The sequence below is a fragment of the Leiobunum rupestre genome, chromosome 9, assembly GCF_980474605.1.
Source record: "Leiobunum rupestre chromosome 9, qqLeiRupe1.1.hap1, whole genome shotgun sequence".
NCBI classification, from domain to species: Eukaryota; Metazoa; Arthropoda; class Arachnida; order Opiliones; family Sclerosomatidae; genus Leiobunum; species Leiobunum rupestre.
In genome coordinates, this window is record NC_143392.1 from 22,228,900 (window position 1) to 22,256,049 (window position 27,150).

General features: G+C 38.6%; 1 protein-coding gene across 1 annotated transcript; it reads right to left on the reverse strand.

Moving 5' to 3' along the window:
* Positions 1–343: 343 nt before the first annotated feature.
* On the reverse strand, positions 344–26,902 carry LOC149926862 (beta-1,3-galactosyltransferase 1-like). Its single transcript, XM_090158564.1, has 2 exons — positions 26,504–26,902; positions 344–4,416 (listed from the first exon to the last, which is right to left on the reverse strand). The coding sequence occupies exon 2, from the start codon at positions 4,396–4,398 to the stop codon at positions 3,217–3,219; it is 1,182 nt and encodes a 393-aa protein (XP_090014690.1). The 5' UTR covers positions 4,399–4,416; positions 26,504–26,902; the 3' UTR covers positions 344–3,216.
* Positions 26,903–27,150: the final 248 nt, after the last annotated feature.

Below are 27,150 nucleotides of genomic sequence, written 5' to 3' on the forward strand. Positions count from 1 at the left end.
GATCCGTTGATCTGTCGAAATTGGCAGATCGGTTTTGGGCGATTTCGGAGCACCCAAGAGCGGGAAATGGAACACACGAAACTTGATCGGAGCAGATCCGGGCACGCAAATGTAACACGCGAAACTTGATCGGAGCAGATCCGAGCCCGCAAATGGAACATAAAATGTTGATCAGAGCAATCTAGAACGCTCGAGAGCAGTCAAATGGAAAACGCTAATAAAAGCGTCTATTAGGCAAATGTCCGTCAAGTAAAAGAAATACATTACGTTTTGTGCGAAAAAACTGGAGGCAGAGACAAATAGGCTTATTGTTTATTGACTTTCTTTTCTCTTTTAAATCAAATTTAGTAAAAAAATGCTTTTATTTGGATCGCTCTTCTAGTATAACATAATTTACAATTTCTTGAAACATAACCACTTGATTCAGAATAAATTACTGTAAAAGAACGACTATGTAACTAGTGCGGGTTATATGGTGAAAATATAAAAGAGGAACTGATTAGAATTATTGCCTAAAATTTATAATGACTTATATTTTGTTTCCTTTCTCTGCACTAGTAAAGCCAAAAGCAAGAGATAAGAAAAATCAGGGATGCATCCGTCGCCTTCTTCCTGCCTTTGTCTCTACTAGTTCCGCTATCTGGCGAAAGTATATAATCAGAAACGTTATGAAATGAGACTTGGAAATGGAAGACAGCCTGCCCCAACAATGGCGGCCACAGAACGAATGATTGTTTGTGACGAAACATTGTTTATATATCCGTCTATTGAGAGGCATTTCGTGACGTCATAAGGCTTACTATGCCTTAAAAATAATTTAAAAAAAACATTGTTTATTTGCTCATCTGACAATATCTAAATCATTGGATAACAGCGAATAGTTAATGACCAATGATATGTGCTGATTATGAGATCATTTTAGAACCATAAATAATCTAGCGTCTACCATAATTAACGTAATAACCGTAAGTATGACACTAGGGCAATTGTTTTAGCGCGTGCTTTCCTTTTACTAAAATAGCGCCATCCAGTAGCGACTTTGAGAAATATAATCTTCTCCGGCCATTTTTTTAAATTTGACGCGAGGGCTTAGAGATTTCTATAAAGCTTTCATTAACTTAACTTTAGCAAAATTATGAAGAATTATTAAATCGGAACAACTAATCGATTATTATATACAGGTAAAATTGTTTCGAATTTGAGGTTTTCGACACGTTTGGTGATCAAAAGTGGCAGTAAGAAAAATATGCGTGCTAGTGTCACACTTATTGTCATTATGATACTTACGCGTCTACTAAAATGAGATTTTCAGTTAACAGATCCAAAACCGTGCGTAAAACGCTTAACAATGTGGATTTAATATAATTTGAGTGGGATTTTCAACAGCCGGCTTTGGTAAAAGCATTGAAAAAGATTGAGTACGCCAACTTCGACCACTAGTCGGAGCTGATTCTGTAAAGCAAAACTATAAACAGATCAATAATTTTTGAGCAGGCCAAAGCTGACGTACTTTCTTCTAGCGGAATTCTTGGCTAGATAACGCGTTCATTAAAGTTAGGCCATAAATATTACTTTCTTGACTGACTGTATATAGATTTGAACAACGATAATTGAACAGTTAACACATAATCAGTAACAAATTAAAATATCGTACGAAATTATCATGATTATTAATTGAATTATTACTTCGAAATGGAAGCTCATTTGAATTGAACACGTATCCAATTTCTATTTCTTATCCGCGTGCTCGACAATGTTCACATTTTGTACACTTTGACTAAAAAATAATCGATAGAGCACTCTTCGGTAGGATCGAGAACGTATTTAGCGTGCAGAGAACGTACCAGTCTACATTTAATGGAAGTATATTCGCAATGAAAAAGTCGTCTGCTAACACGTGATCTCCTTAATCTTATCTTTTCAAAATTAACTACGGAAAATTTAAATTTAAGTTGAATTTAACATTTTAAATTAATAATATAATAATTAATAGCCAATAAATTTAATAAGTTCTTATAACTATTTTGACATCTCATCTTGCTAATCGAGTAGACATACCTACGTTCTCAGTTAACTAGATACGATCTTGGTTTAATATTGTATTATATTAATCATTTCGCTTTCGTTTTTCATTCTATCGAAGTTTAAGTGCTACGCTACTGTAGTAAATCTAACGATACCGTATCGATGTTTAAGCCTTTGCTCTTTTTTCTATTGTCGCTTTTTAGTTAAACCAAGGTTATTAGATTTCAATGAAAGTCTTTGTTCAGAAATCTAGCGACATCTACCGTAGAAATAAAAGGTATTAGAACCTAATACGATGGTCATTGTGTGTTATGAAATTGGACTGTCACTGATTTGAATAACCCATTATAAAAAGCATTTTGATTAAATTTTGTTCTATTATCAGGTTGAAAGTGACATGTGTCGGTTATAAAAATACTTTCTTCACGGTTGCCATAGGTCGAGGAAACCAGAGAAAAGTAAGGAAATTTTAAGAAATGGCTTAAAGGTCTAGGTTTTTTTTTTTAAATTAACTTAGTGGAGCACAAATACCCTGGTGGTAGGCCAACCGCTGAACATGTTGGCCTAATTTAAAGGGAGACAGACAGAAGAAAACCTATGCCTTTAAGAAGTCAGGGAATTTTAAGAAGTGGTTTAAAAAGTCAGGGAATTTGTATCTGACGAATTGTGGCAACCCTGTCCTGGAGATTTAATTCAATTTGTAAAAAAGTGACCATCGTAACCTTTCCTCGTATCCAATTAACCTTGGTTCGATGGCGAGCGGCTGACTCATTTTTAGCGGATACTCCTAGCTTCCGTGACAACTAAACTAAAGACAATCTTCCTACTTCTCGTTACTGGAGGCCGCGATTAGGCGTCGTTAATTCACTTGGGTAATTAGTACAAGTAGTAGCATAAGTGTATAGTATTTTTACATAAGTGTGACACTTCCAATTCTTCACACGCAAAAGTTTGACTGAGAGCTATTCGCGAGACAGACTGCATTACGGGCTTCGTGGCCGTTTTGCGTCCGTCTGCTTACGCGTCACACAGCGCCTCGCTAGGGGGAGATTTTCTTCTAGCGATGACGTCACTCCGTTACTAGCTCTCAGTAAAATATTCCCCAAAGTGACAAACTTATTGAACAATATTATAGACTTATGGTAGTAGTGATCGGGTGTCAAACCCGTACTTCGATTACGATCAAAGTCGTTAAGTCTTTTTGGGTTTAAGTCTCCAACAAGGCGCGGAGCCGTTTCTCAACTCCCTCCAAATCTTACGCATCTCGCTGACGTTAACGTGGTGTCCGGTGATGGCCTCCCTGAAGGCGCACCCGCTGGACGGAAGTTTGTAATGATGGAAACCCTTGATGGAGATTCGCTTGACGGCCGCGTACGACGCGCAGATGCCCGTCACGAAGACGTCCTCCATCAGCAGGAACGGCTTCTTCAGGCTGACGTCGTATAGTTTGGCCACCACGTCCGCCGTCATGGCGTACGCCGTTCCGGAGAGATAGTCCGGGAACCAACGTCCCGGGTACTGGGAAGGGGGCACGTACCATTTGGCCGTCGCGTTGCGTTCCGGAGACGCTCGCCGGAACAACACCCCGAACATCAGGTTCTTCTTGTTGACCAAACGGTTGGCCGTTCGGACTAAGTTGGCCACGTTAACGTACATGTCGTCGTCCGTTTTCAAGACGAACTGCGCGTTGGGGCAAAAGGCGGACGCCCATTTGAGCATCATGACCGATTTGTGGGTGAGATTCTGGTAGGAATCGAGGAAATTCTCTTGCACGACGTCCCGATATTTGTCGGCTTCCAGGCGCACTTTGTCCGCGACCGCTTCGTCCTTGGGCAGCCCCAGCATGAAGACGACGCGCACTGGACCGGTGTTACCCGTTTTGCTGGACGCGGAACCCCAGGTTTCGCGTATGGCTTGCCGTTCGCGGAAGTTCCGTACGGCGGAACAAACGGCTATCAACAGGAAGAGTTTTTTTCCCGCCGATTTGAGGCACAAATCCGCTTGGTTGATCGAATACTGGTAAGGGTGCGTCAGCCCGCGACGCGCCCCGACTCCCGCCGCCCGCGCTTTCTTCGAAGGCGCCTGGTTCGAATCGCCAATGGAAGCGTTGGAGAAGTTGAGTAACGGGTAGACCAGCTCCGCCTGCACTTGGGATCGCGGTGGGCTCTGTCCCGGGTTCGGCGCTTTCGTAGAGGCGTCCCCCGCCGCCGGCCCCTGACTGTGGTTGTTCTTCGTGGCTGCGGTGCCGCCTCGGTTGATCAAGTGAGCTGTCATGTCGAGCATGAGGAATCTTTTGGGCTGCAAGTACATCAGGCACAGAAGGGCGTTCACCACCAGAATCAAAAGGAAAACGAGAATACGCAGCTTCCCCATCACATTGGGTACAGGCACCTGAGACGGAAATTGAACACATTTTTAAGCGCTTACATTTCATCAATCAATTGTTTTCCTCGAAGTTTCGAGTCAAATAGGCCAAAGAATTTTTCTTTTTTTTTTCTTTACCCCCTAAAGCTATAAAAATATCCTTATTCATAATCCAAAATTGCAATTTCAACGCTGTCTAAACTAAAATATAATATAAATACAAAGGGCCAATAAGTCGCCAGATGACTTCGGCCCTTAAAACCTTGGTTGTATTTGAAATTTATAATAAAATTCTGATTCTGATTCTGTAATAAATGTCTGTATTATTTTAATTAATTTAAACGTTAACCTTCAAATTAATATTTTTGCATGTTTTTTGGGGCACCCTGGTAAAATTTAGGGTCCCTTAAAATTGTAAGTACCTTGCCTGCACTGTATTTCTTGAACAACTTCTATGAAATATTTACACGTAGTAATATTCTTTGTCGTTTGATAAGATCTAAGTGTATTATTGTATCGTAAACTAAATCCTAGTTAGTAATAAATACCAAAAATATATTTATTTTTACTTAGTGATAATTTACTTTATGATAACCTTCGCTATCAGAAACAAATTCTAATTTTTGAAAACTAAAACGCCGCAGATTTCAAATATATGATCTTTTTATTTATAAAATTAAATTATTTATAAGAATAATTATTTATAAACAAAACTGCAATATTATCCATTTATTAATCAAAACCACACAAATATGAAATAGAATAGGCTAGATAATAATTTTGTTATTTGGGACTTAAATCATTTTACACACAATCCTTGGGGATTTTGGTGTATTAGTTTCACCATAAGTGTATAATACTATTATATAAGTGAAGCACTTCCTATTCTTCACATGCAAAAGTTTTACTGAGAGCTATTCATAAAGCTTGTTCCCACGCGCGTAAAGAAAATAACATTATGACGCGCGCCAGTGGAAAACAAGCTTAAGACAGACTGCATTACGGGCTTCGTCGCCGTTTTGCGTCCCCTTGCTCCCGCGTCACACGTAGCCTTTGACAGCGCCTCGCTAGGTGGAGATTTTCTTCTTGCGATGACGTCACTCCGTTACAACGTTGGGACGATTTCTCGCTGTACGTTAGAGGTACAAAGGCACATGATACGTCAATCGAAATGAAATATCACGCCCTCGCCGGCATGGTTAACATTTGGGAAAACGGGGTCGCGGAAGTGGGGCATTTGCCCATTTTAGTGATTTTTGGCGATTTTCGAATTTAAATGTACATAATTTTTTACATTAAGAGCGACTTGGTTGAATATTATACTTTTAATCAGTACTGATCATTTCTCAACTACGTTTTCGGTTGCATTAATAAATTTTAATTATAGGTGAGATTTCTGGCAAATTCGCGGGGCCCCAAAACCCGCGTACGCACTATTGTGATATTTGAATTTCGTACCAATTGATGCAGGCGCCATCTAACTCTTTCGCGTTTCGCTACCTTGTTTCCAAAACCAAGTAACTTTAAAAATTTGGTTTGGCTAAAAATTATTTTAAATTAACATGTTCTCGATTCGCTACTTTACTTCCAAAACCAAGTAACTCGAAAAATTCGGTTTGTCTAAAAATAATTAAAATAAAGTGTTTGCGTTTCGCTACTTTATTTACAAAACCAGGTAACTTGAAAAATTCGGTTTGTCTAAAAATAATTAAAATAAAGTGTTTGCGTTTCGCTACTTTATTTCCAAGGCCAGGTAACTCGAAAAATTCATTTTCGATAAAATTCTTCTTGGGTTTATTAATTTAATGTACAAGATGATTGGAAATTTGTTCAAATTTAAATGTAATATTGTTATATAATTTTTAAATGTTTCAGCGGAACCACTGGAGCCATTATTGTAAAAATAACTATGGAGACTTTTCGCTAAGATTAGATTATTCTTATGTCTTTTGCATTCCTAATTAGTGCAGTTTTTTTCGGGTATATATTTGGAGAGGTTTAACTTTAGGTACATTGATTGGGACTCAGGGGAGTTAGTGTTTAAAAGAAATGTAGTAATGAATGGGGGGAGGGGGAGTTGTGGAGCGCGTGCCCTCCACGCTCCGGTGCCCTCGAGTTTTGGCGATGCGCTCCAACGAAATCCGGATAAAAATAATCCGGAACGCGCAGTTAGACTAATTGGAAATTGATTGTACTGAAACTATGTCCCCCCGCAGTTAATCCTTCTCACGTAACAGTCGTTCGAACGATAATAAATATACAAAACGTTACGGAAATTCATAAGTTTCAAGGGCTGGGGCACCGCCAGGGCCCCCTGAGAGCGGGCGTGGGGCCCGGTAAAACAATAATTCCGGGCCCCTTGAAATTTTTTACGGTTTCTAGGAGAAGGATAGCTCGCTTTTCAAAACCCGGGCCCTCCCGGTTGAACAGTCCCACTAAAGCAATAATTCCGGGCCCTTGAAATGTTTTTACTTGAGATAACTATATGGTTTCTAGGAGGAGGAGAGCTCGCTTTTCAAAACCCAGGCCCCCAGGTTGAACAGTTCCACTAAAGCAATAATTCCGGGCCCCTCGAAAGCTTTTATAAATGGAGGGAAATAATGATCCCTTTCCCAAACCCGGGCCCCAGATTGAATGGGCTCCGATAAAACCATGCTTCCGGGCCCTTTGAGAGCCTCTACTCCTCGCTTCTTAGAACCCGGGTCCTCAAGCTGCACGGGCCTTAGAATATGAATAATTAAGGGCCCTTATTAAGGATATCTCGCGTCGTCTCAAAACCAGGCCTTACCGGTTTGTACGGGCCCCAGGAAAGAAATAATTAAGGGCCGTTATTAATAGAAATAGCTATACGGTGTCGATGAGAAAAGATACCTTTCTCCTCCAAACCGTCCCAGGTTGCACGGGCCCTAGAACATTGGGCCCCCTTATGTCTCTGGTGGCGCCAACGGAAAACACTCGTTAAAACTTTTAATCCGAAGTGAAATGATTTCCTTTCGCAAAGTCTCGGGGGGGGGGGGGGGGTAGCCTTCCTTTCAAAAAGGCTTCATCCAACCAGGGAGCTTCTATGATCCAACACCGAATTGAACGAAGCCAGCCTTGATTCCAAATCTTAAATCTCTTCCCATTCGTCCAGAATCCTTTTCTCCTTCGTATTACCAGAAGGAAATAAGGCTCTCTTAACAAAGAAGTTTCTAAAATGAAACCACGTATCTTTTAGTTCCAAATTTTGCGCGCAGGATTTTATATCTCAGTGATTTCATAAATAATAATTTTATTTTTAGCTTTTATAGAAAATATTTCGTGTTGATTTGCGTATTTTCACACACATTTCGAGATTTTAGAACATATACTTCAATATGGTTTTTAACTCCAGACTAGTGTATAAGATACTGAAAAGAAGACTTCGACAATGTTTTACAGTACACTATTAAAAATCTTTTAATAGTGTACTGTAAAACGTTGTCGAAGTCTTCTTTTCAGTAACATATACTTCATTACATTTTATTTTTATATTTATTCTAATAATATAACCAGTAAACTATATTGGTATACACTTGGAATGTCTAAGGCAGATTTTTACGGCAGTGATGAAGCTCGTAGAAACGGGCGTGTCTTAAAGCGGGAAAACTCTCGCGCCTCGCTACCCTAATTCGACGAAAACTCGTCATTAAGCCTAGTCATGGTTATTATATTATTAGCTTACCTGATTATCTCTTTTATAACCATAAAAATACCTGAAATTAGGTATCACTACACTTCTTTCCCCAAGAGCATTATAATTACTTCAAAATATTAAGTACGATAACAAATTGAGGTTTTTAAATCCATAGTTTTATAAGACTTTTTTGCGCGGGAAGATCACCTATTTGTTACCATGACAACGCATTCTTTTCGCGTCAAACTTCGAGCCAATGAATTTGAAATGTAGTGTTACGTCTTACACTCGACGTAGTTTAGCCCCGCCTTTTTCTCGACGCGCTTTCGTATCACCGTCCCAATGGAACCTTAGACATTCCTCTATAGTTTCCTGATATAACTTGTTAATGTTATTCACTTGAAACATTTATCTTCGCAAGCTGCCGTTGATTTATGTAATTCTTACATTTTACATGTATATATTATTAACTTCTGGGCCATCGAGCGACTTTTAATGCCTTTAAACAGGTGGCCGGGTTACAACGCGTAGGAGGGTGGTGGCCAGCCCTTCATGCCACGCGAGCCAACAGCTCGCTACACTCACTATTACCCTTACCCTCGACCAGCTTATGTGGAAAGAGGAAACCGAAGAGCTCAGGGGGAAACCCTTTTACCCAGTGGGGAGAGAACTTGTTAACTAAACGCGTTTCTTTGAAAAGTCAACTTGCTTGATTTTGGCTCTCGGTGTATTTTGAAAAATAAGCGAATAAACATAGGGTACGTTCAGTAACGCTCATCAAAAACATCGATGAGTAATCGATGCCAACATTTTGTTACTGTACGATTTTTGAAGAGAAGGTTTTTTTTTTGATGCCGTCGGTGTTTACAGTTTAGCTGGCGGAGGAGTTAAAATTATACAACTGTAGTTTTAATCAACAATTCTACTGGTTTGGTCAAAGGCCTACCATTTAATTGCAAGGACCGTTTGGGCTTTTTTTTAATAAAAGACTGATCGTTGTAACAGTAAAGAATATTGTCGGCAACAATTTCGCCATTTAGCAACTCATTAATTATTGAAAATAATATTTTTCGCTTCCTCTGATTTTTGGGCCCCGTAACATTTACAGGCGCCATCTTTAAAAACTAGAAATAACAGCGTTCAGTAACTTTCTACGTCACTATCAAGTAAAAACCGATTTTTCTCAGATTAACAGCTTAAAGGCCGACTACATAAATCTTCGGTTTACTCTGTCTTTCATTGGAAGTAGGCTGACTGCATGGCACACGTGTATTGCAGTAAGCCTACTTCCAGTGAAAGCCAGAGTAAACCGAAGATTTATGTAGTCGGCCTTTAAGCAGATGCTTACTTTGTTTCAAGCGATATGTTATGTACTTCTGGCGTCACTTTATCCTGTAATCGAAATTGGGATATTTCTGTGTCGTTACGTTGGAGGGGAATCGGGATTACTAAGAGTCTTTCGCGGATGATTAGAAGAGGAAGCTTGGAATAAAGATGAAATCTCGATTTAGCGTATAAGAGGCTTTTCCTTCGGCGAATTCCCACCAGAGGGAGTTTGGCGTTCCGCTCACGCGACAACCCCTAATGCGAACATGATCGAGATTAGTTTTCCCGCGTAATGACATCATTATCTAATTCCGATTGTTTTCTGTATAAGCGAAATTCCGCTCAATAAAACGCGATAATGGCTGAAACGTGTTTTCCCATCAAATATTTCGTTTCCTACAGTTATTCAATAGCTGAAAACTATTCGTGAGTTCTGAACCGTTCAACCAGTCTCCATGCGCACTATTCGGCAAAAAAAATTCTAGAACTACCCAAATGCAAACTATTCGCAGACAAGAACCTCTTGTTGAACCGTTCGGAACCGTTCTAAATGGTACCTGCTCAAGAGCAAGTACTGGCCGGAACTCAAGGTTGAAATCTCTAAAATTCGTCTGCACATCGGGCTGCGTACGTCAAATCGTACGAATCACAACTATTCGTACAAAAGTTCTGAACTATCCAGAACTTTTGCGTGACGTTACAGCTCAGTCCTAGGCCGTTCTCTTAACGGTTCAGAACTCACGAATAGTTTTCAGCTAGTAACGCTACAGCTAGGTTGGTAAAAAAGTATTAGAAATTCAACCAAATATAAATTCCTGTCATAGCGAGCGAACCTTTGTATTTACACTAGCGCCATCTCTTGATTAGTTACCGAACTACCATTTAGCAGTTTCTAAAGTCCCGAGAGCTTTGCGTATTAATAATTCAGATATGAATATAGGGATTACATTTGCGGATATTGATAACTGTTTAAAATTACGTTACTGTCCAAATTAGCTACTTTTAAAGATCTTCATCTGATCATCAGATAAGTGGGTTGCTATGTTAGCACTTTCACCTCGCAGCAAGAGGAGCCACGTTCGATCCCACCTTATGGCACTGGGTGAAAACTCGGAAATACTCCTTCCGCGTTAAGTTTGCAAGTTCAAGTTCTTCGGTTTCCTCTTTCCATAAAAACTTATAAAGGTTAACGGTAATAGATAGTATAGGGAGTTTTTGGCTAGCGTGGCATAAAGGACTTTCCACCACCCTCCTACGCATTAATTGTAACCCGGCCACCTGTGTAATGGCATTATAAGTCGCTAGATGACTTGGGCCAGGGAAAATGAACATTTTAGCAAAGAAAATATGAAAAAGGAATAGTATCGAATAGCAACTTAGGCGGTGTCTTGAGTATTAACCTAGCTGATTATTATTATAAATAGAAAGTTACCATTTATCGCATAACGAATGGACATGGGGCTACTGTCTGTAGAGGGGTCGGAGTGTGCAATTACTGGTGGATTTACCGGGGAGTCGGGGTCCGGCTCTTGTAACCCAGCACGGGTGGTGGAGCACTGGGAGATGTTAGCTCCGTCCAAATGGTCCTATCTCCACCTCCGACTTCGGTCCGGTGTGGGCTGGTAACTGGGCTTCGACCCAGGCTAACGGAGAGGGGCCGGGCAAACTGGCCGTCTCGGCGGATTGCGTTGCCTGCTGTGGGGCTGCGGGCCTCCGTATGAGACGCCCTATTCTTTCCACGATCAATGCGAAAGGAAGATGGCGCCTCTCTCTCTCATTGCGCTCATTGTAAACACTAGAACAGCGCTCTATTCTTTCCACGATCAATGCGAAAGGAAGATGGCGCCTCTCTCTCATTGCGCTCATTGTAAACACTAGAACAGCGTTCTATTCTTTCCACAATCATAACGAAAGGAAGATGGCGCCTCTCTCTTATTGCGCTCATTGTAAACACTAGATTAGCGCCCTATTCTTTCCACGATCATTGTGAAACGAAGACGGCGCCTCTCTCTTATTGCGTTCATTGTAAACACTACAACAGCGCTCTATTCTTTCCACAATCATAACGAAAGGAAGATGGCACCTCTCTCTCATTGCGCTCATTGTAAACACTAGAACAGCGCTCTATTCTTTCCACGATCAATACGAAAGGAAGATGGCGCCTCTCTCTCATTGCGCTCATTGTAAACACTAGAACAGCGCTCTATTCTTTCCACAATCATAACGAAAGGAAGATGGCGCCTCTCTCTTATTGCGCTCATTGTAAACACTAGATTAGCGCCCTATTCTTTCCACGATCGTTGTGAAACGAAGACGGCGCCTCTCTCTTATTGCGTTCATTGTAAACACTACAACAGCGCTCTATTCTTTCCACAATCATAACGAAAGGAAGATGGCACCTCTCTCTCATTGCGCTCATTGTAAACACTAGAACAGCGCTCTATTCTTTCCACAATCATAACGAAAGGAAGATGGCGCCTCTCTCTTATTGCGCTCATTGTAAACACTAGATTAGCGCCCTATTCTTTCCACGATCATTGTGAAACGAAGACGGCGCCTCTCTCTTATTGCGCTCATTGTAAACATAAGAACAGCGCTCTATTCTTTCCACGATCATTGCGAAACGAAGACGGCGCCTCTCTCTTATTGCGCTCATTGTAAACATAAGAACAGCGCTCTATTCTTTCCACGATCATTGCGAAACGAAGACGGCGCCTCTCTCTTATTGCGCTCATTGTAAACATAAGAACAGCGCTCTATTCTTTCCACGATCATTGCGAAACGAAGACGGCGCCTCTCTCTTATTGCGCTCATTGTAAACATAAGAACAGCGCTCTATTCTTTCCACGATCATTGCGAAACGAAGACGGCGCCTCTCTCTTATTGCGCTCATTGTAAACATAAGAACAGCGCTCTATTCTTTCCACGATCATTGCGAAACGAAGACGGCGCCTCTCTCTTATTGCGCTCATTGTAAACACTAATACAGCGCTCTATTCTTTCCACGATCATAACGAAAGGAAGATGGCACCTCTCTCTTATTGCGTTCATTGTAAACACTAGAACAGCGCCCTATTCTTTCCACGATCATAAAGAAAGGAAGATGGCGCCTCTCTCTTATTGCGCTCATTGTAAACACTAGTACAGTGTTCTATTCTTTCCAAAATCATAACGAAACGAAGACGGCGCCTCTCTCTCTTATTGCGCTCATTGTAAACACTAATACAGCGCTCTATTCTTTCCACGATCATAACGAAAGGAAGATGGCACCTCTCTCTTATTGCGTTCATTGTAAACACTAGAACAGCGCTCTACTCTTTCCACGATCAGGGACTAGGCACACATTTTATTTAAAACAAATAGCTTATTTACCAAATATTATTTCAACAGTATCGCGCAGTCTCGCGTAGGCCGAGGCATGAAGGTCTTGCTATCACCCTCCTACGCATTGTAACCCGGCCACCTGAAATAATGCCATTAATTGGCTTAGGCCTGTGTGGTTTTTTGGGTATTAGCTTAGCTTAGTTCTATGGTTACGTCAGTGTCAAAACATTTTACGTCAGTTGAATAATTGGTTAAAGCATGACTGATTCTTCATGGTATTTTTATTTTTATTAAAAACTGTAAAATTTTTACATGTTTACAAAATACCATGAAGTATCAGTCATGCTTTAACCAATTATTAAACTAATATTTTAAACCATGGTAATAAAACGTTTAAACTTATACGATTAATTTACGTCAGTTACGAAAACAATTTTAAAGAAAAAATAAAAACAGCACTTTTTTGGTAAATAATTGGATCAATAAATGTAATTATTTACACTGACTTGTGAGTTGAAACGATTATTAGCTTTAAAATCATCAAATTACCCCTAAATCTAACGTCATCCTCCCTAAATACAAATAAATAGTCTTTGATTGTACCACTTTTTCACCAAAAATATTCTTTATAAATAAAAGAGTTTTTATTTTCAATAATATTAAACCACGCAGAAAAGCTTAAAAATATCCTTAACGTTTGAGGAAACTAAAATATATTTATTTATGAATATGTTTATTTATGTATATATATATTTATTTATTTTCAATAAGCCTCGATTTATCCGTAAAAAAGGCTGACGAAAAAGCTTTCTCAAGCAGTGTTCGGCCGCTGTGTTGTTATTTTATTATTTAGGTTGTCATTGGCGTTGGAAAAATATGACTTGTCTAACTTAACCGCGTACGTTACTTACGGTATTACGGGTAGCGGTTGTTTTTCCAGCCGTGGGAAAATATTCTAAAGCGAGTTCTATCTCAGAGTTAAAGTCACGCAAGTCGAGATACCTGATATTTTGATATAAATTGGAAATAAGAATACGAACAACCTAAGTATCCTGGGATTTTTTTTGCATTGTTTAAATTTGAATACTCTTAAATCCTTTTAATTCAATATTTTATTTATTAGATTATTTAGATAATTTATATATATATATTAGGGTGTTTAAAAAAAATGCAAATATCGAAATGTTTTGGTGCACATTGATTTTCTCGTTCATTTTGGTCGGAAAATGACACAGGAAAAATTTTACGTAAATTCATTAATATTTAGGACTGCCTCAACGAGCTAAAGTTTTACCATTATAAACAAACCCATTTATAAGCAAAAAATAATTATGTCACTCAAATACTTTAACTGAACGAAATATTTAATATTTATTACTTACTTAAATTTACACAGGGTTTATTATAGTAATAAGTACCGGTACACAATAAAATAATTGGCAGAAATCCCCACTAAACCAGGTCATAACTGCTGAAAATCACAAGTTATAACCTGGTTTAGTGGGGCTTTCTGACAAATATTTTATGGTGTACCGGTACTTATTTCTATAATAAACCTTATAAAAACTTAAATAAGTAATAAATATTAAATTTTTGGTTCAAGTAAAGTATTTAAGTGACATAACTGATTTTTGCTTATAAATGGGTTAGTTCATAGTGGTAAAACTTAACCTCGTTGAGGCAGTCCTAAATATTAATGAATTAACTTAAAATTTTTCGTGGGTCAGTTTCTCATCAAAATGAACAAGAAAATCCATGTGCACCAAAACATTTCAATATTTGCATTTTTTTTAACCACCCTAATATATATATAAATAACAAAAACTCGTTTTTCTCAAATAGCGATAATAATAATAATTATCAGCTAGGCTAATACCCTTGGCACCACATTAGGCCTAAGTCATCAAGCGACTTTAAAAGCCATTAATTAAGGTGGCAGGGTTACAACGCGTAGGAGGGTGGTGGTAAGCCCTGCATGCCAAGCGAGCCAACAGCTCCCTACACTAACTATTACCGTTAACCTAAACAAGTTTTAATGGAGGGGGAAACTGAAGAGCTCGGGGAAAAACCCCTTAAACCAGCGGGGAGAGAACTTGCAAACTCAACGCGGAAGGAGTTGTTCCGAGTTTTCACCCAATGCCACAAGCTGGGATCGAACCCGGCTCCTCTTGCTACGAGGCGAAAGTGCTAACCACTCCGCCACCCCACGATTGTGGTAGTTACTTGGTTTTTGCTCGCGGGTAGCGTTAAGTACTTTCAAAGACTATAAGAGAGCCGTAGAATCTGCTGTAATATTTTACTGCCGCCTTACTATACGCCAATAACTAAGAAGCTGCTGTACACAGATGTACCAAGATATTTATCGTAAAATATATATGACAGCTTTGGGGGAATTGAACCATAAATATTTTTCACTCCGCCAAAAGAAAAATGTACAGTTCGTTCGAAATATTTCGGGGTTGCCGACTATCTCTTAAATTAGAAATATTAAAGGGAGTATACAGTAGGTGGATCGAAGAATTTAATGTTTTTGCCACTAGGGTCGCTGTTTATTGACTTACATGATGAAAATTTTGTAGTTCCCTATATTTCTACCTATTTGAAATTAAACTACTCTCCCTCCCTTAATTTTCAAAACATTTTATAGTCCCTTTTTAGCAACTATCTGTATATATACTTTTATATGGAAACTTCAAAGTGCATTGACAGTACTGCCAAGCTAGCCTGTCAAACCCTCTACAGAGCACTGGGGAATTCTATACGTTGCTGTTGAAACGTTAGCCACTTGAACTTTATATTGAGACCTGTGATGGGCACCGCTCCTCTCATTGTGAGCGGTTTTGTTATTATGAGTGAAATTGAGTGGCAAATGTTTTTTTGAAAGAGCACGAAATGAAAATGAGAGGAGCGCCAATTCCAGCTCTCAAACCAAAGCGGAAAGAGAGGAGCGCTTATTTTCCGGATCAAAAAAGAGCGGATAGAGAGGAGCGCTTATTTTACGGCTCAAAAAGAACGAAAAGAGAGGAGCGCTTATTTTACCGCTCAAAAAAGAGCGGAAAGAGAGGAGCGCTTATTGTACCGCTCAAAAAAGAGCGAAAAGAGAGGAGCGCTTATTTTACCGCTCAAAAAAGAGCGAAAAGAGAGGAGCGCTTATTTTACCGCTCAAAAAAGAGCGAAAAGAGAGGAGCGCTTATTTTACCGTTCAAAAAAGAGCGGAAAGAGAGGAGCGCTTATTTCAACGCTCAAAAAAGAGCGGAAAGAGAGGAGCGCTTATTTCAACGCTCAAAAAAGAGCGGAAAGAGAGGAGCGCTTATTTTACCGCTCAAAAATGCGTGAGTGTGAGTTGATAATATGCTAGTCAGTGCGAGCGGTGAGTGAGTTGAGCGGCTCTTTGACGAAAATGCCCAACACTGATTGAGACTGGCTGAGTTGACAAATACGGGTCTTAAGAATTTTATATCAAAATCCAGAAACCTTACAAATTCCTTTAAATATGGTAAAAGTGATTTTAATTCGACAGCTTGAGGAAACCATGTAAGATCTTAATGGAATTTTATCATATTTTAAGATCATCATGGCTGTGAGTGTTGTCTAAATAGAACTGTGTGTCTTCGCGTACCCTGCTTTACCCCAAATGCTTTTTCTCGTACACGTGTACCGATTTAGCCTTAATTACCCCAGTCTCATTTCACTTAGAAACACTATGTACGCTTTTAAACATTCATAAGTTGGAAAAATAGTAATATTCAGTATTTTAATTTAAACACTATGAATATTAAACGAAGTGTGACATAATCTCGCGACCTAAATAAGTCGGCGTCTTTAAACTTCGAAGCTCTTTACTTGAAAGTATAAAGTGTTTTGAAAATTACGGAAACTATTCGTAGGGTCAGCAATTTAATTTAAAATCATCTTCCACTAAGCTTCGATTTTATTTAAGGTTGTAGGACAGGGTTCGTACAAAATTTCCGGAATTAAATTCCCTGACATTTCCAGGTTTTCCCTGACCAAATTGCCAAATTTTCCCTGACCATTTTTGTAGAATAAACGAATGGTTTGAGGTAAAAATCTTGAAAAATATTTTCTTTCAAAAATTTATTTGCCTGATTTTTAGGGGGTCATTTTAAAATTTCCTTACTTTTTCGGACCATTTTAAAATTCCTTGACTTTTCCCTGACATTTTGGAATTTTTTTCAAATTCCCTGACTTTTGCCTGACATTTTGGAATAATTTTCAAATTCCCTGAATTTCCCTAACACTTTGGAATAATTTTCAAATTCCCTGACTTTTCCCTGACCTTTTCGAAACATTTTCAAATTCCTTGACTTTTCCCTGACCTTTTCGAAACATTTTCAAATTCCCCGACTTTTCCGGATTTTCCAGGTAGTGTACAAACCCTGTAGGAATAGATGCTACTGCAGAATTTTAATCCTAAAAGTCAAAGTGGCAAAAATATGAAATACGTTGATCCACCATCGAATATCTTACTTTACACTCCCTTTAAATATTTTTTGTTAATTTTATTTTATTTGTGACCTTAGTAGGGGGCTTTGGAACTAAGGCAACCCAAGTGGGAGGGGGGCAGACTTGAAGGGCTTTCCACCACCCTCCTACGCATTGTAACCCGGCCACCTGATTAAAGGCATTATAAGTCGCTAGATGACTTGGGCCAGGGAAAATTAACATTTTAGCATAGAAAATATAAAAAAGATATAGCAACTCTAGCTTCAACAAGTCTTTCAAATGTATCTCGAGGTCTCTAAACCTAGGATTTTGCAAGTTGTACATCCAGTTAATATATATTTAAATAGACAAGGCTTAAGTAATAACATTACCGGAAGTCATATCAATATCGGAAATAATATGTTTAAAGTACGGAAATAATATGTTTAAAGTACTCCTAGACGACAAATAGACCAATGTACTATATTCCATATTTTCTAAGGAAATCATCGATTTTTTTTCTTCGATAGGGAATCGGATACATTTTGAACAAACTGTACTTTTTACCTCTCGCTAGGTGGGGTCGGGTGTGGTGTGTGGGGGGGACTGCAATAAAGTGGCATAGCCCATTCGAATGGTTTTCCATATTTAGGCCATAAATCGTCAGAGATATCGCATTTAATATTTGGGTCCCGTTTCGCTGTATGTTTTTACTTATAAAGCGCCGTTACGTGGGCTGCGCTGCGTGACTCTCAACTATGCGGCAAAGCGTGTTCCACAGGAGCGTTTTACTCTTTTGAAGGCGGAACCTTATAAGATCGTTAAGCTTTCACCCCCCCCCCCCCCCCGGCCAGGGGCTTTGCTCGACCGGCCTGGTTTTACCTCTTTCTGATAACCTTATTTACGATATACCTGTAGTTGTATAAACAATTAAATTTGGCTTCAATTGCAAGTTTGGCATGGCACCCTTTAAATCAACAGTTTTATTGGTTATTATTTAAATTTGGTTAATTGAGTCGAAAATAGTAAAAGTAATATTATCGTGATATATATAGTAATCGGATGTTTTTGATATTGATTGGAGCATTTTTCGCGTAACTAAATGTGGCTTTTAAAGTATTAATTTTAGTTATCTACGTGCCCGTGTGCATTTGAAAGCTTTTGGCTGTGCGAGTAGTGGTTTTATGCAATCGAGTTGGGTTTCGAGTATTAATAAATTTTTCATCGGGTAGTAGAGTTAGGTATTATTTTGATCGAGTCGGGTTGTCGAGTATTCGATTATTTCCAATTTTTCATAGTTCGAGTAGTCAAGTAGTCAGAATAAAACGTTCGGGTACTCGAGTACTCGAGTAGTTAGAAAAATCGTTCGGGCACTTGATTAATCGACGAGTTTTATTTTGGTAGTCGACTAATTAAGAAAAATTTAAAATAGCCTACTAGTTACTACTTAAATGGATATTTATTATAATATTTGGACTCGCAAACTGAGACCGCTCTGCTAGCTACCACCTTTCCTCAGAATATTTGGACTCGCAAACTGAGACCGCTCTGCTAGCTTCCACCTTTCCTCAGAATATTTAGACACGCAAACTGAGACCACTCTGCTAGCTTCAAGCAGTGCATAGGATCTTAAAACTGACTTTTAGATTGATAATTTGGAAACGATAACTTTTTGTACTAATTCGTTCGAAATGATTTAGCGAAGAAACTACACGTGATAAAGAAATTCTAAAACCACCCTCTGATTCCTGACATTTTAAACGTTCAACATATCAACATTTCAATTTATTTCCGGTTAATTTTAATTACTAAATCATTAAATTAAATCCAATAATTTCAAAGAATGCCCGTAAGCCTCATGGGCAAAGCAAGACTTTTATTGAAGAATATCGGAGTGTAGATTTCACTGAGAGTTAAATGTTTGAAATCATCCACCAAGACTAGATCCACCCTCAATAGTTCTTTCTATAAAGTAACATGGCCTTATTGTTTTAATGTAGCTCTTACGTCACTATATTTACCTTTTCCAACACTACGAGCGCGCGCTCGAATCACGAGGAGCTTCCTATTTTCTAAATTCTAACGCTCGTGCAAATCGCGCGTGCTAAGATAACAATAATAATCAGGTAGGCTAATACCCAAGGCACCACCTTAGGCTTAAGTCATCTAGCGAATTATAATGCCTTTAAACAGGTGGCCGGGTTACAACGCGTAGGATGGTGGTGGCAAGACCTTCATGCCACGCGTTCGAGCCAACAGCTCTGTACACTCACTATTACCGTTAACCTCAACAAGTTTTTATGGAAGAGGAAACCGAAGAGCTCGAGGGAAAACCCTTTAAACCTGTGGGGAGAGAACTTGCAAACCCAACGCGGAAGGAGTTGTTCCGAGTTGTTACCCGGTGCCACAAGCTGGGAACGAACTCGGCTCCTCTTGCCGCGAGGCGAAAGTTTAAACCACTCCACCACCCCACATAATCAGTGATGGGCATTTTTCAAAATTTTGTGATAACTCTCACTCCACCTCATTACCGTCTCTAAAATTTTAAACTCAAACTCATCTCCTCTAACCACCGTAAACTAACTTTTTATCTCATCCCCTCTCATCGAATTTCGCTAATTAATCTAACCTCGCGCACACTTCAGCTACTTTTGTTGAAAAATCTGATAAAATATCTCCTTTCAATCTCCTCTCTCTGAAATGCATACTTTGTGAAACTCCTCTCACGCTCCTCTCCTTTTGAAGTTTTGCGCATCTCAACTCCTCTCGGATTCTCACATTGTTCTTACATGGGTAGAACAACGACCATCACTGGCGGTGGCCACATTAGTTTTACTGTCTTTAAATTCTTTATAGCCTTCTAACGTCACCATATTATGTTATTGTACGTTTGGGCTTTGTTATTGGCCAAAGTTACATAATTATTTCCAATATATTTTAATATATCCTTTGTTTTGGTTTTCTTACATCTAAACTCAAACTCACCTCATCTCACCACCGCAACTAACTTTTTAGCTGATCTCCTCTCATCGCATTTCACTAACTAAATTAACCTCGCTCACACTCCAAATACATTCTTTGAAAAATCTTATTTTCACTCACTCTCCTCTCACTTAAATTCATAGCTTTGGAAACTCATCTCACGCTCCTCTCCATTGGAATCTTAGAGCATCTCACCTCTTCTCAATTGCTCTCACTGATCTCACGGTGAGAGGAGAGTGCCCATCACTGCACATAATTCTACCAAAGCTCAGTCTTGCGACCTAAGAGCAACATTTTACACTTCTACTTTTAACAAGTTGGATAAGCGTAAAAAAATTATAGAAAGAGCTATTTCCAGAACACTTGAATTATCGTGCTTGACAAAGATACACACAGTGAAAGCGCTCAATATCGAGGGGCATCCCAAATATGAAAGCGGCCATTATAATATAAGATAGATGATAAAACGTTACATTTAGCGTGTACGGGTCCCCTCTTTCCCGGCAGATAGTACCCGCGAATAACAACGTTTCCAAATAGACGTTAGGACCATCTACAACACGACAATCTTGATAAGTGAAAGCTTCTCGTATCTCTGTGGCCACAAAACGCACTAAAAGCTTCGAATCTCCCCCGAATTGGTGAAATTTGATATGGGACATTCTCGAGCTCCTTTGGCTGGACGAACTTTTTCGTTTGGCAAATACAGACGCACACTCACGTAAATAATATTTATTTCGGTCTGTATTTTGTACATTCTTAAATAAAGAAAACTATTGTTAGCGAAATATTCGTATTGTTAGTTAATTAACGGATAATTTGTGTTCAGTCTGCTACAAATTGAGTTGTAAATTCTTTAGGTTAAAGTGAACCGAAAACGAATAAATTACATTAAAGTTACTAAAACTAATAAATTACATTAAAGTGACTAAAACTAATAAATTACATTAAAGTGATTAAAACTAATAAATTACATTAAAGTGACTAAAATTAAATCGAGAAAACGTCTTCTACGACTTGTTTATTAACGTTTCTGAGCATAAAACGAGAAAATTACATAAAAGCAGAAGTAAATGAACCGAAGTTATCAGACAGATATACTCCCCATGTTGGAGGCGTTTTCCTTATGAAGTTAAATTTTTTTTACCTCGAATTTGAAATTTTGCGCCCTCCTAGACCGAAAAAAAGTTTTTGTTTTTATGAAACCATATTTTATACATATAAATAGCTATGCCCCTAATTCCCAAGTGCAATTTATCGCGTAAAAATACGGGGATGGAAATTAGCTTATATTTGACTCGATTTTCTCATCATTTTCATAAGGAAAACGCCGATTCTGAGCGCTATTTCAATAACTTCGGTTCATTTACTTCTGATAAAAGTGACTAAAACTAAATCGAGGAATCGTCTTCTACGACTTGTTTATTAACGTAATTATCCTAACATCTGTTGATAAACCATAAATATTTAGGTTCATACTTCTTTTAAGATATTCAACTTTGAACAGCAAAATGTCATTGATAAATAAGAAAAATATGTACATAAGAGGTCAAATACATGCGTCAAATTAATGCGTCTGGCGCAGGCTCGTCTACGACGAAAACTCTTAACATAATGGACTCCTGGTATTATTCAAACAGTATATTTCTCCTAATAAGGATTCTTTATGTGTGATTCTAAGTAACATAACAAGTATGACACTAATTGTAAATGTTTACCGCATTAGTTCTTCATAAGGGCGACAAATAATGTCGAAATAGAACCACCCGAACCATCTGCGTTGGGCATTTTTAAAAAATCATTCTTAGCTCACAATTGGATAATGCTTGTTTAAAAAATTAACTCTCATGCTCTTAACAAAGCAGTTTTTATATCGCTATCTTATTAAGAATGACACCTAGAGCTTTGTCTCGCTCAACTTCGTCACTTTAGGCTAGGCTCTTCGGCTCAAATTAAAATGATAGTGCCCATCACAATAACTATATTGCAATTATTTTTAAACTTATTTTATCAGTTTTATCGAGATTTTTAAAAGTGGAAGAATTAGCAAGATGATGTAATACTTTTTTAACAAACCTTGCATTTGAAGTATGCTCAGTATTTTACTGAGAGATAGACTCATTTTTGAGCTAATTTCAATTTCAAACGGATCATCAAGCTAATATTTAGTATTGTCGATCATCTTCCTCGTTTTAATTCTAAATAAATAATTTCAATAATTTACCGTTCATTTTTAGGTCTAAAAGCTCAAACCGGCTCCAAAATGAGCGAACACCCCGAGCACTAGTAGTGACTTCCAAAGGTGACTAAGGTAAACGTATTCTGAGTAGCAATACAACCGTACTAACGTTCAGTAGAGCTCAGCGCTGACATAGATTTCTTACTGTACGCTTTTTCGAGTTTCCGGTAATGACGTCACGATGTTCATCGATGACCCATCGTGGTCATCGGCTTTTTTAGTTAACTTATTAGTAGAAGTTGGACCAAGGCTTAGTGTTATTTATTAACATTGTGGCAATAATCGTGCCTAGTATAATTTTCTGTGATAAATATTAACCACTACTAACTAATTCAACACCATTTTCTTTCACAATTTCATCGTTAGCAATTACTATCAAATATAAAAGTTTTCGATTTTTTCGGTTTTCTGCCACAGAAAGAAAATTTACCGCCATTTTCAGCGATTAAAAATTTTAGGTTAGTCAAAAGGCGCCAGAATTATCCATTGTCAGTAAGTACTCTGCGCCGTTACGCATTCTACATATACTCTGCTTTAGTTAGAAGACAATTTGGCAGAAATACATAGTTTGCATCCCTACGTCATCAATGACGCAGTTCCAAGTATAGATATAAGAACCAAGAATAAATATTTAATTTGAGCAAGAATGAACGGTTCTATGCCGCCATTTTGCCGGTGTAGATTTCTTAGTAAAACGGGAGGGTTAACAGTTTCAATCGTCTGTTTGCGGATTTTAATTATTTTCAAATGATTAAGAAATTAGTTTCACGTTAAAAATGGTTATCTGCCTGGTTAAAAATTGTTCGAGTAGTTCAATTACCAATGGAGAGCGAAAATTGTTTATTTTATTCGATAGCGAAGGTAATTGTAAAAAGGATGACCGCAAAGGCCTAACTTTAATAAGCTTTGTTAACTTCCTTTCGTAGATATTTCTGTCGTAATTTGATATTTTATTTAAATAACCCGGCCTTAGAATCTTATCTGGCTTTGTTTAGGGCCCATTTAAAATTTTAAAGCATAAATCTAATACGTTTTGTAGCTTTGACGAGATTACCAACAAAATGGCTACCTATTTAGTAGCTACGCGCGAAATGGTTTGAATTTTTGATCGCCCTCCCAGTTTCCTTGGAGACCATAGGCCCCTCCCTTCGGTGCAAACTATGAATAGTAGCAGACGGTGACTGGCAAGCATTTTTTGAAGAAGAATGCTCCTTTTGGATAGGGAGGGAAAAGCAACTTTACGGATGGGTAAATACTCCTATGAGACCAAGGCTTAGACAAATTTCAAACACTTTCGAATTTTAGATTTTGTCATGGTTGAGTTCATCAATCTAGATTTTCTGAGTATAATCGGATTGGCTGAATTTGAAACGCAAAGACTACAAAATCAGCGGATTATGTGAAGGTGTAAATTAGAAACATGGCATTAACAAGCCTGCAAGTGTCTCACTTATGGCTAGCTGTGTTACTTACGATCATAGATACAGGAGCAAATTAGAACACTTTCCAAAAAGAGTTTATGGCTTTTGATGATTATAAATATTCATAGTATTCTTGTTCGAATGCAGCGACCAAGTGACAGATTTTATAATCTCAATTGACGTTTCTGAACACGACAGAGACCTCTAGTTGTCGTTTCTCTCCTGCGCGGTTATTATTAAATTATTATTGAAATGTTACAATAAATAAATATTGAATTAAATAAATAAATATTACTTTAAAAAAGCTAACTTCATTTTTTGTTGATTGATCCACGAATTTAACATGTCTGCCACCAGATTCTAACGGAAATCGCGTAAGAAAATCACTGGAAATCACCGATAAATTGTGATAATATAATGGGAATCACCAAGAACTTTTGATAAATCCCTGGAAATCTCCAATAAATTGTGATAAATCACTGGAAATCCCCGATAAATTGTGATAAATCACTGCAAATCACCGAGAAATTGTGAAAAATATCTGGAAATCTCCAAGAACTTGTGATAAATCACTGAAAATCACCAAGACATTGTGATAAATCACTGAAAATCACCGATAAATGGTGAAAATCACTGGAAATCACCGAGAAATTGTGATAAATCATGCACATCACTGAGAAATAATGAAAAATCACCGATAAATTGTGATAAATAACTGCAAATCACTGAGAAATAATGAAAAATCACAGAGAAATTGTGAAAATCACTGAAAATCACCGAGAAATTGTGATAAATAACTGCAAATCACTGAGAAATAATGAAAAATCACAGAGAAATTGTGAAAATCACTGAAAATCACCGAGAAATTGTGATAAATAACTGCAAATCACTGAGAAATAATGAAAAATCACCGAGAAATTGTGAAAATCACTGAAAATCACCGAGAAATTGTGATAAATAACTGCAAATCACTGAGAAATAATGAAAAATCACCGAGAAATTGTGAAAATCACTGAAAATCACCGAGAAATTGTGATAAATAACTGCAAATCACTGAGAAATAATGAAAAATCACCGAGAAATTGGGATATATCACTGGACATTCCCGAGAAATTGTGATAAATCACTGGAAATCACCGACAAATTGTGATAAATCACTGAAAATCACCGTTAAATAAAGAAAATTCACTGTAAATCACCTATAAATTGTGATAAATCACTGGACATTCCCGATAAATTGCGATAAATCACTGCAAATCACCGATAAATAATGAAAAATCACTGTAAATCTCCGAGAACTTGTGATAAATAACTGCAAATTACCGAGAACGTGTGATAAATAACGGCAAATTACCTAGAACTTGTGATAAATCACTGGAAATCACCGGGAAATTGTGAAGATCACTGGAAATCACCGAGAAATTGTGAAAATCACTGGAAATCACCGAGAACTTGTGATAAATCACTGGAAATCACCGATAAATTGTGAAAATCATTGGAAATCACCGATAACTTGTGATAAATCACTGGAAATCCCCGATAAATTGTTATAAATCACTGGGAATTACCGAGAACTTGTGATAAATAACTACAAATCACTGAGAAATTGTGATAAATCACTGGGAATCACCGATAACTTGTGATAAATAACTGGAAATCTCAGATAAATTGTGATAAATCACTGAAAATATCCGATAAATTGTGATAAATCACTGTAGATCACCGATAAATTGTGATAAATCATTGGACATCACCGATAAATGGTGGTAAACCACTGGACATCCCCGATAAATTGTCGTAAATCACTGGAAATTACCGATAAATTGTGATAAACCACTGGACATCCCCGGGACATAGTGATAAATCAACGAAGGATTTTGTAAAATCAGTAATAAGTTGTACAAAGAATTTACGAGTGACTATAACCCCTCGATGGAATCTCATCTATGAAAGCAAAGACATTTAACGACGTACCAATTAAATTTAAATGTTTATATGACTCTATGACGCAATCAATACGCTTAGAGCTTCCGAACCTTCAATTATTTCCGCTCGCCGACTAAAGATAACAGGGAATTATCATGGTACAAATTGCTTAATCAAATTATATATAGTTCTAGCGGGTGTGCGGGGATATCCGTTTCGCTTTGTCGAAGAGACGAAACTCAATACAAAGACGGGGGTACGCATTTGAATATTGTCAAGGGCGCTGAGCCGCTGAAAATACACCGCGCGACTTATGAATTACTCATGGGGAGAAACTAATTCACGCGTGAAAACGTTGGGACTATACTCCAACTGAATTCTTTATTGATTTAATTAACTTTAATTTGATGCAAAACCAAGCCCATTTTCCGCTTCATCGCGTCCAGACCAACCCACTTTCAAAAGATTAAAAAAAACTCATAAATTTTCATTAAAAAGTGGCGGTATAAAACGGACGAAACGTCAACGGGTCAGTTCTATTTTGGACGTTACAGCCAGTCGGTAATGTACCCGCGTTCGTGGCAATTGCCCGCCGTCGAACGAGTGTCGGCGTGATCGGTCCAATTCGGAAACCGAGGCTTATCTAAACCGTAGAATAAAGGCGGGAAATCGGAAGCCCGGTGAGAAAGTCTAGCGCCTTCGATCCAATTCTCTCTTTCACCAGGATTGTCTAGTACGCATTTTGTACGTATGAAAAAAGTGCAGGCGAGGAAGCGAACCAAAGGATCGAGATCTTACCTGAATGGGTCATTACGATGGAGTGACCGGCGGTTTCGGTGCCGGACACCGTGATAGCGTCGGTCGTAACGAGCCGCGGTCGACGACGGGTCCGGATTCGACGTTCGTTCGTCCGGAATCGCCATGGTTCGTGGTCGCTGTCACGTTAATTTTCGCGTCGAGAGGCGTGTTTTCGTCCGGGCCTCGGCCGCCAATGTCTCAGTCAGTGACGGGCCCACCGCGGCTGGCCTGACGCGCTCTCTCGCGCGCCGCATACGCCACTGACGCCGTACTCGCTTCGAGTCTCTCCAGGATCGATTGCATTTGTCTGAACTCTCTCCGGCTCTTTGGGTCCGCTTCCTGGCCTTCGAGGACTTGAAGATCTCCCCCCGTTTCCTCCCGCTGGTTGCCTTCCTCGAGAAGAGCCGCTCGCCAAAGAATGGCACACTTTTTTTGGCTATCTTACGCTCTCCTCTCTAATCGGATGTCCGTTGTCACGACTACCGGAAGTCAGATAGCATTATTCCGAGGAAATTTTTCCCTCGGGTTTGTTTGTACTTGGAAGGGACGACGTAGGTTATTTAGCCATCTCAACGACGGAGTTGTACCCCCATAAGTGTATAATATTTTTACATAAGTGTGACACTTCTTATTCTTCACATCCAAAT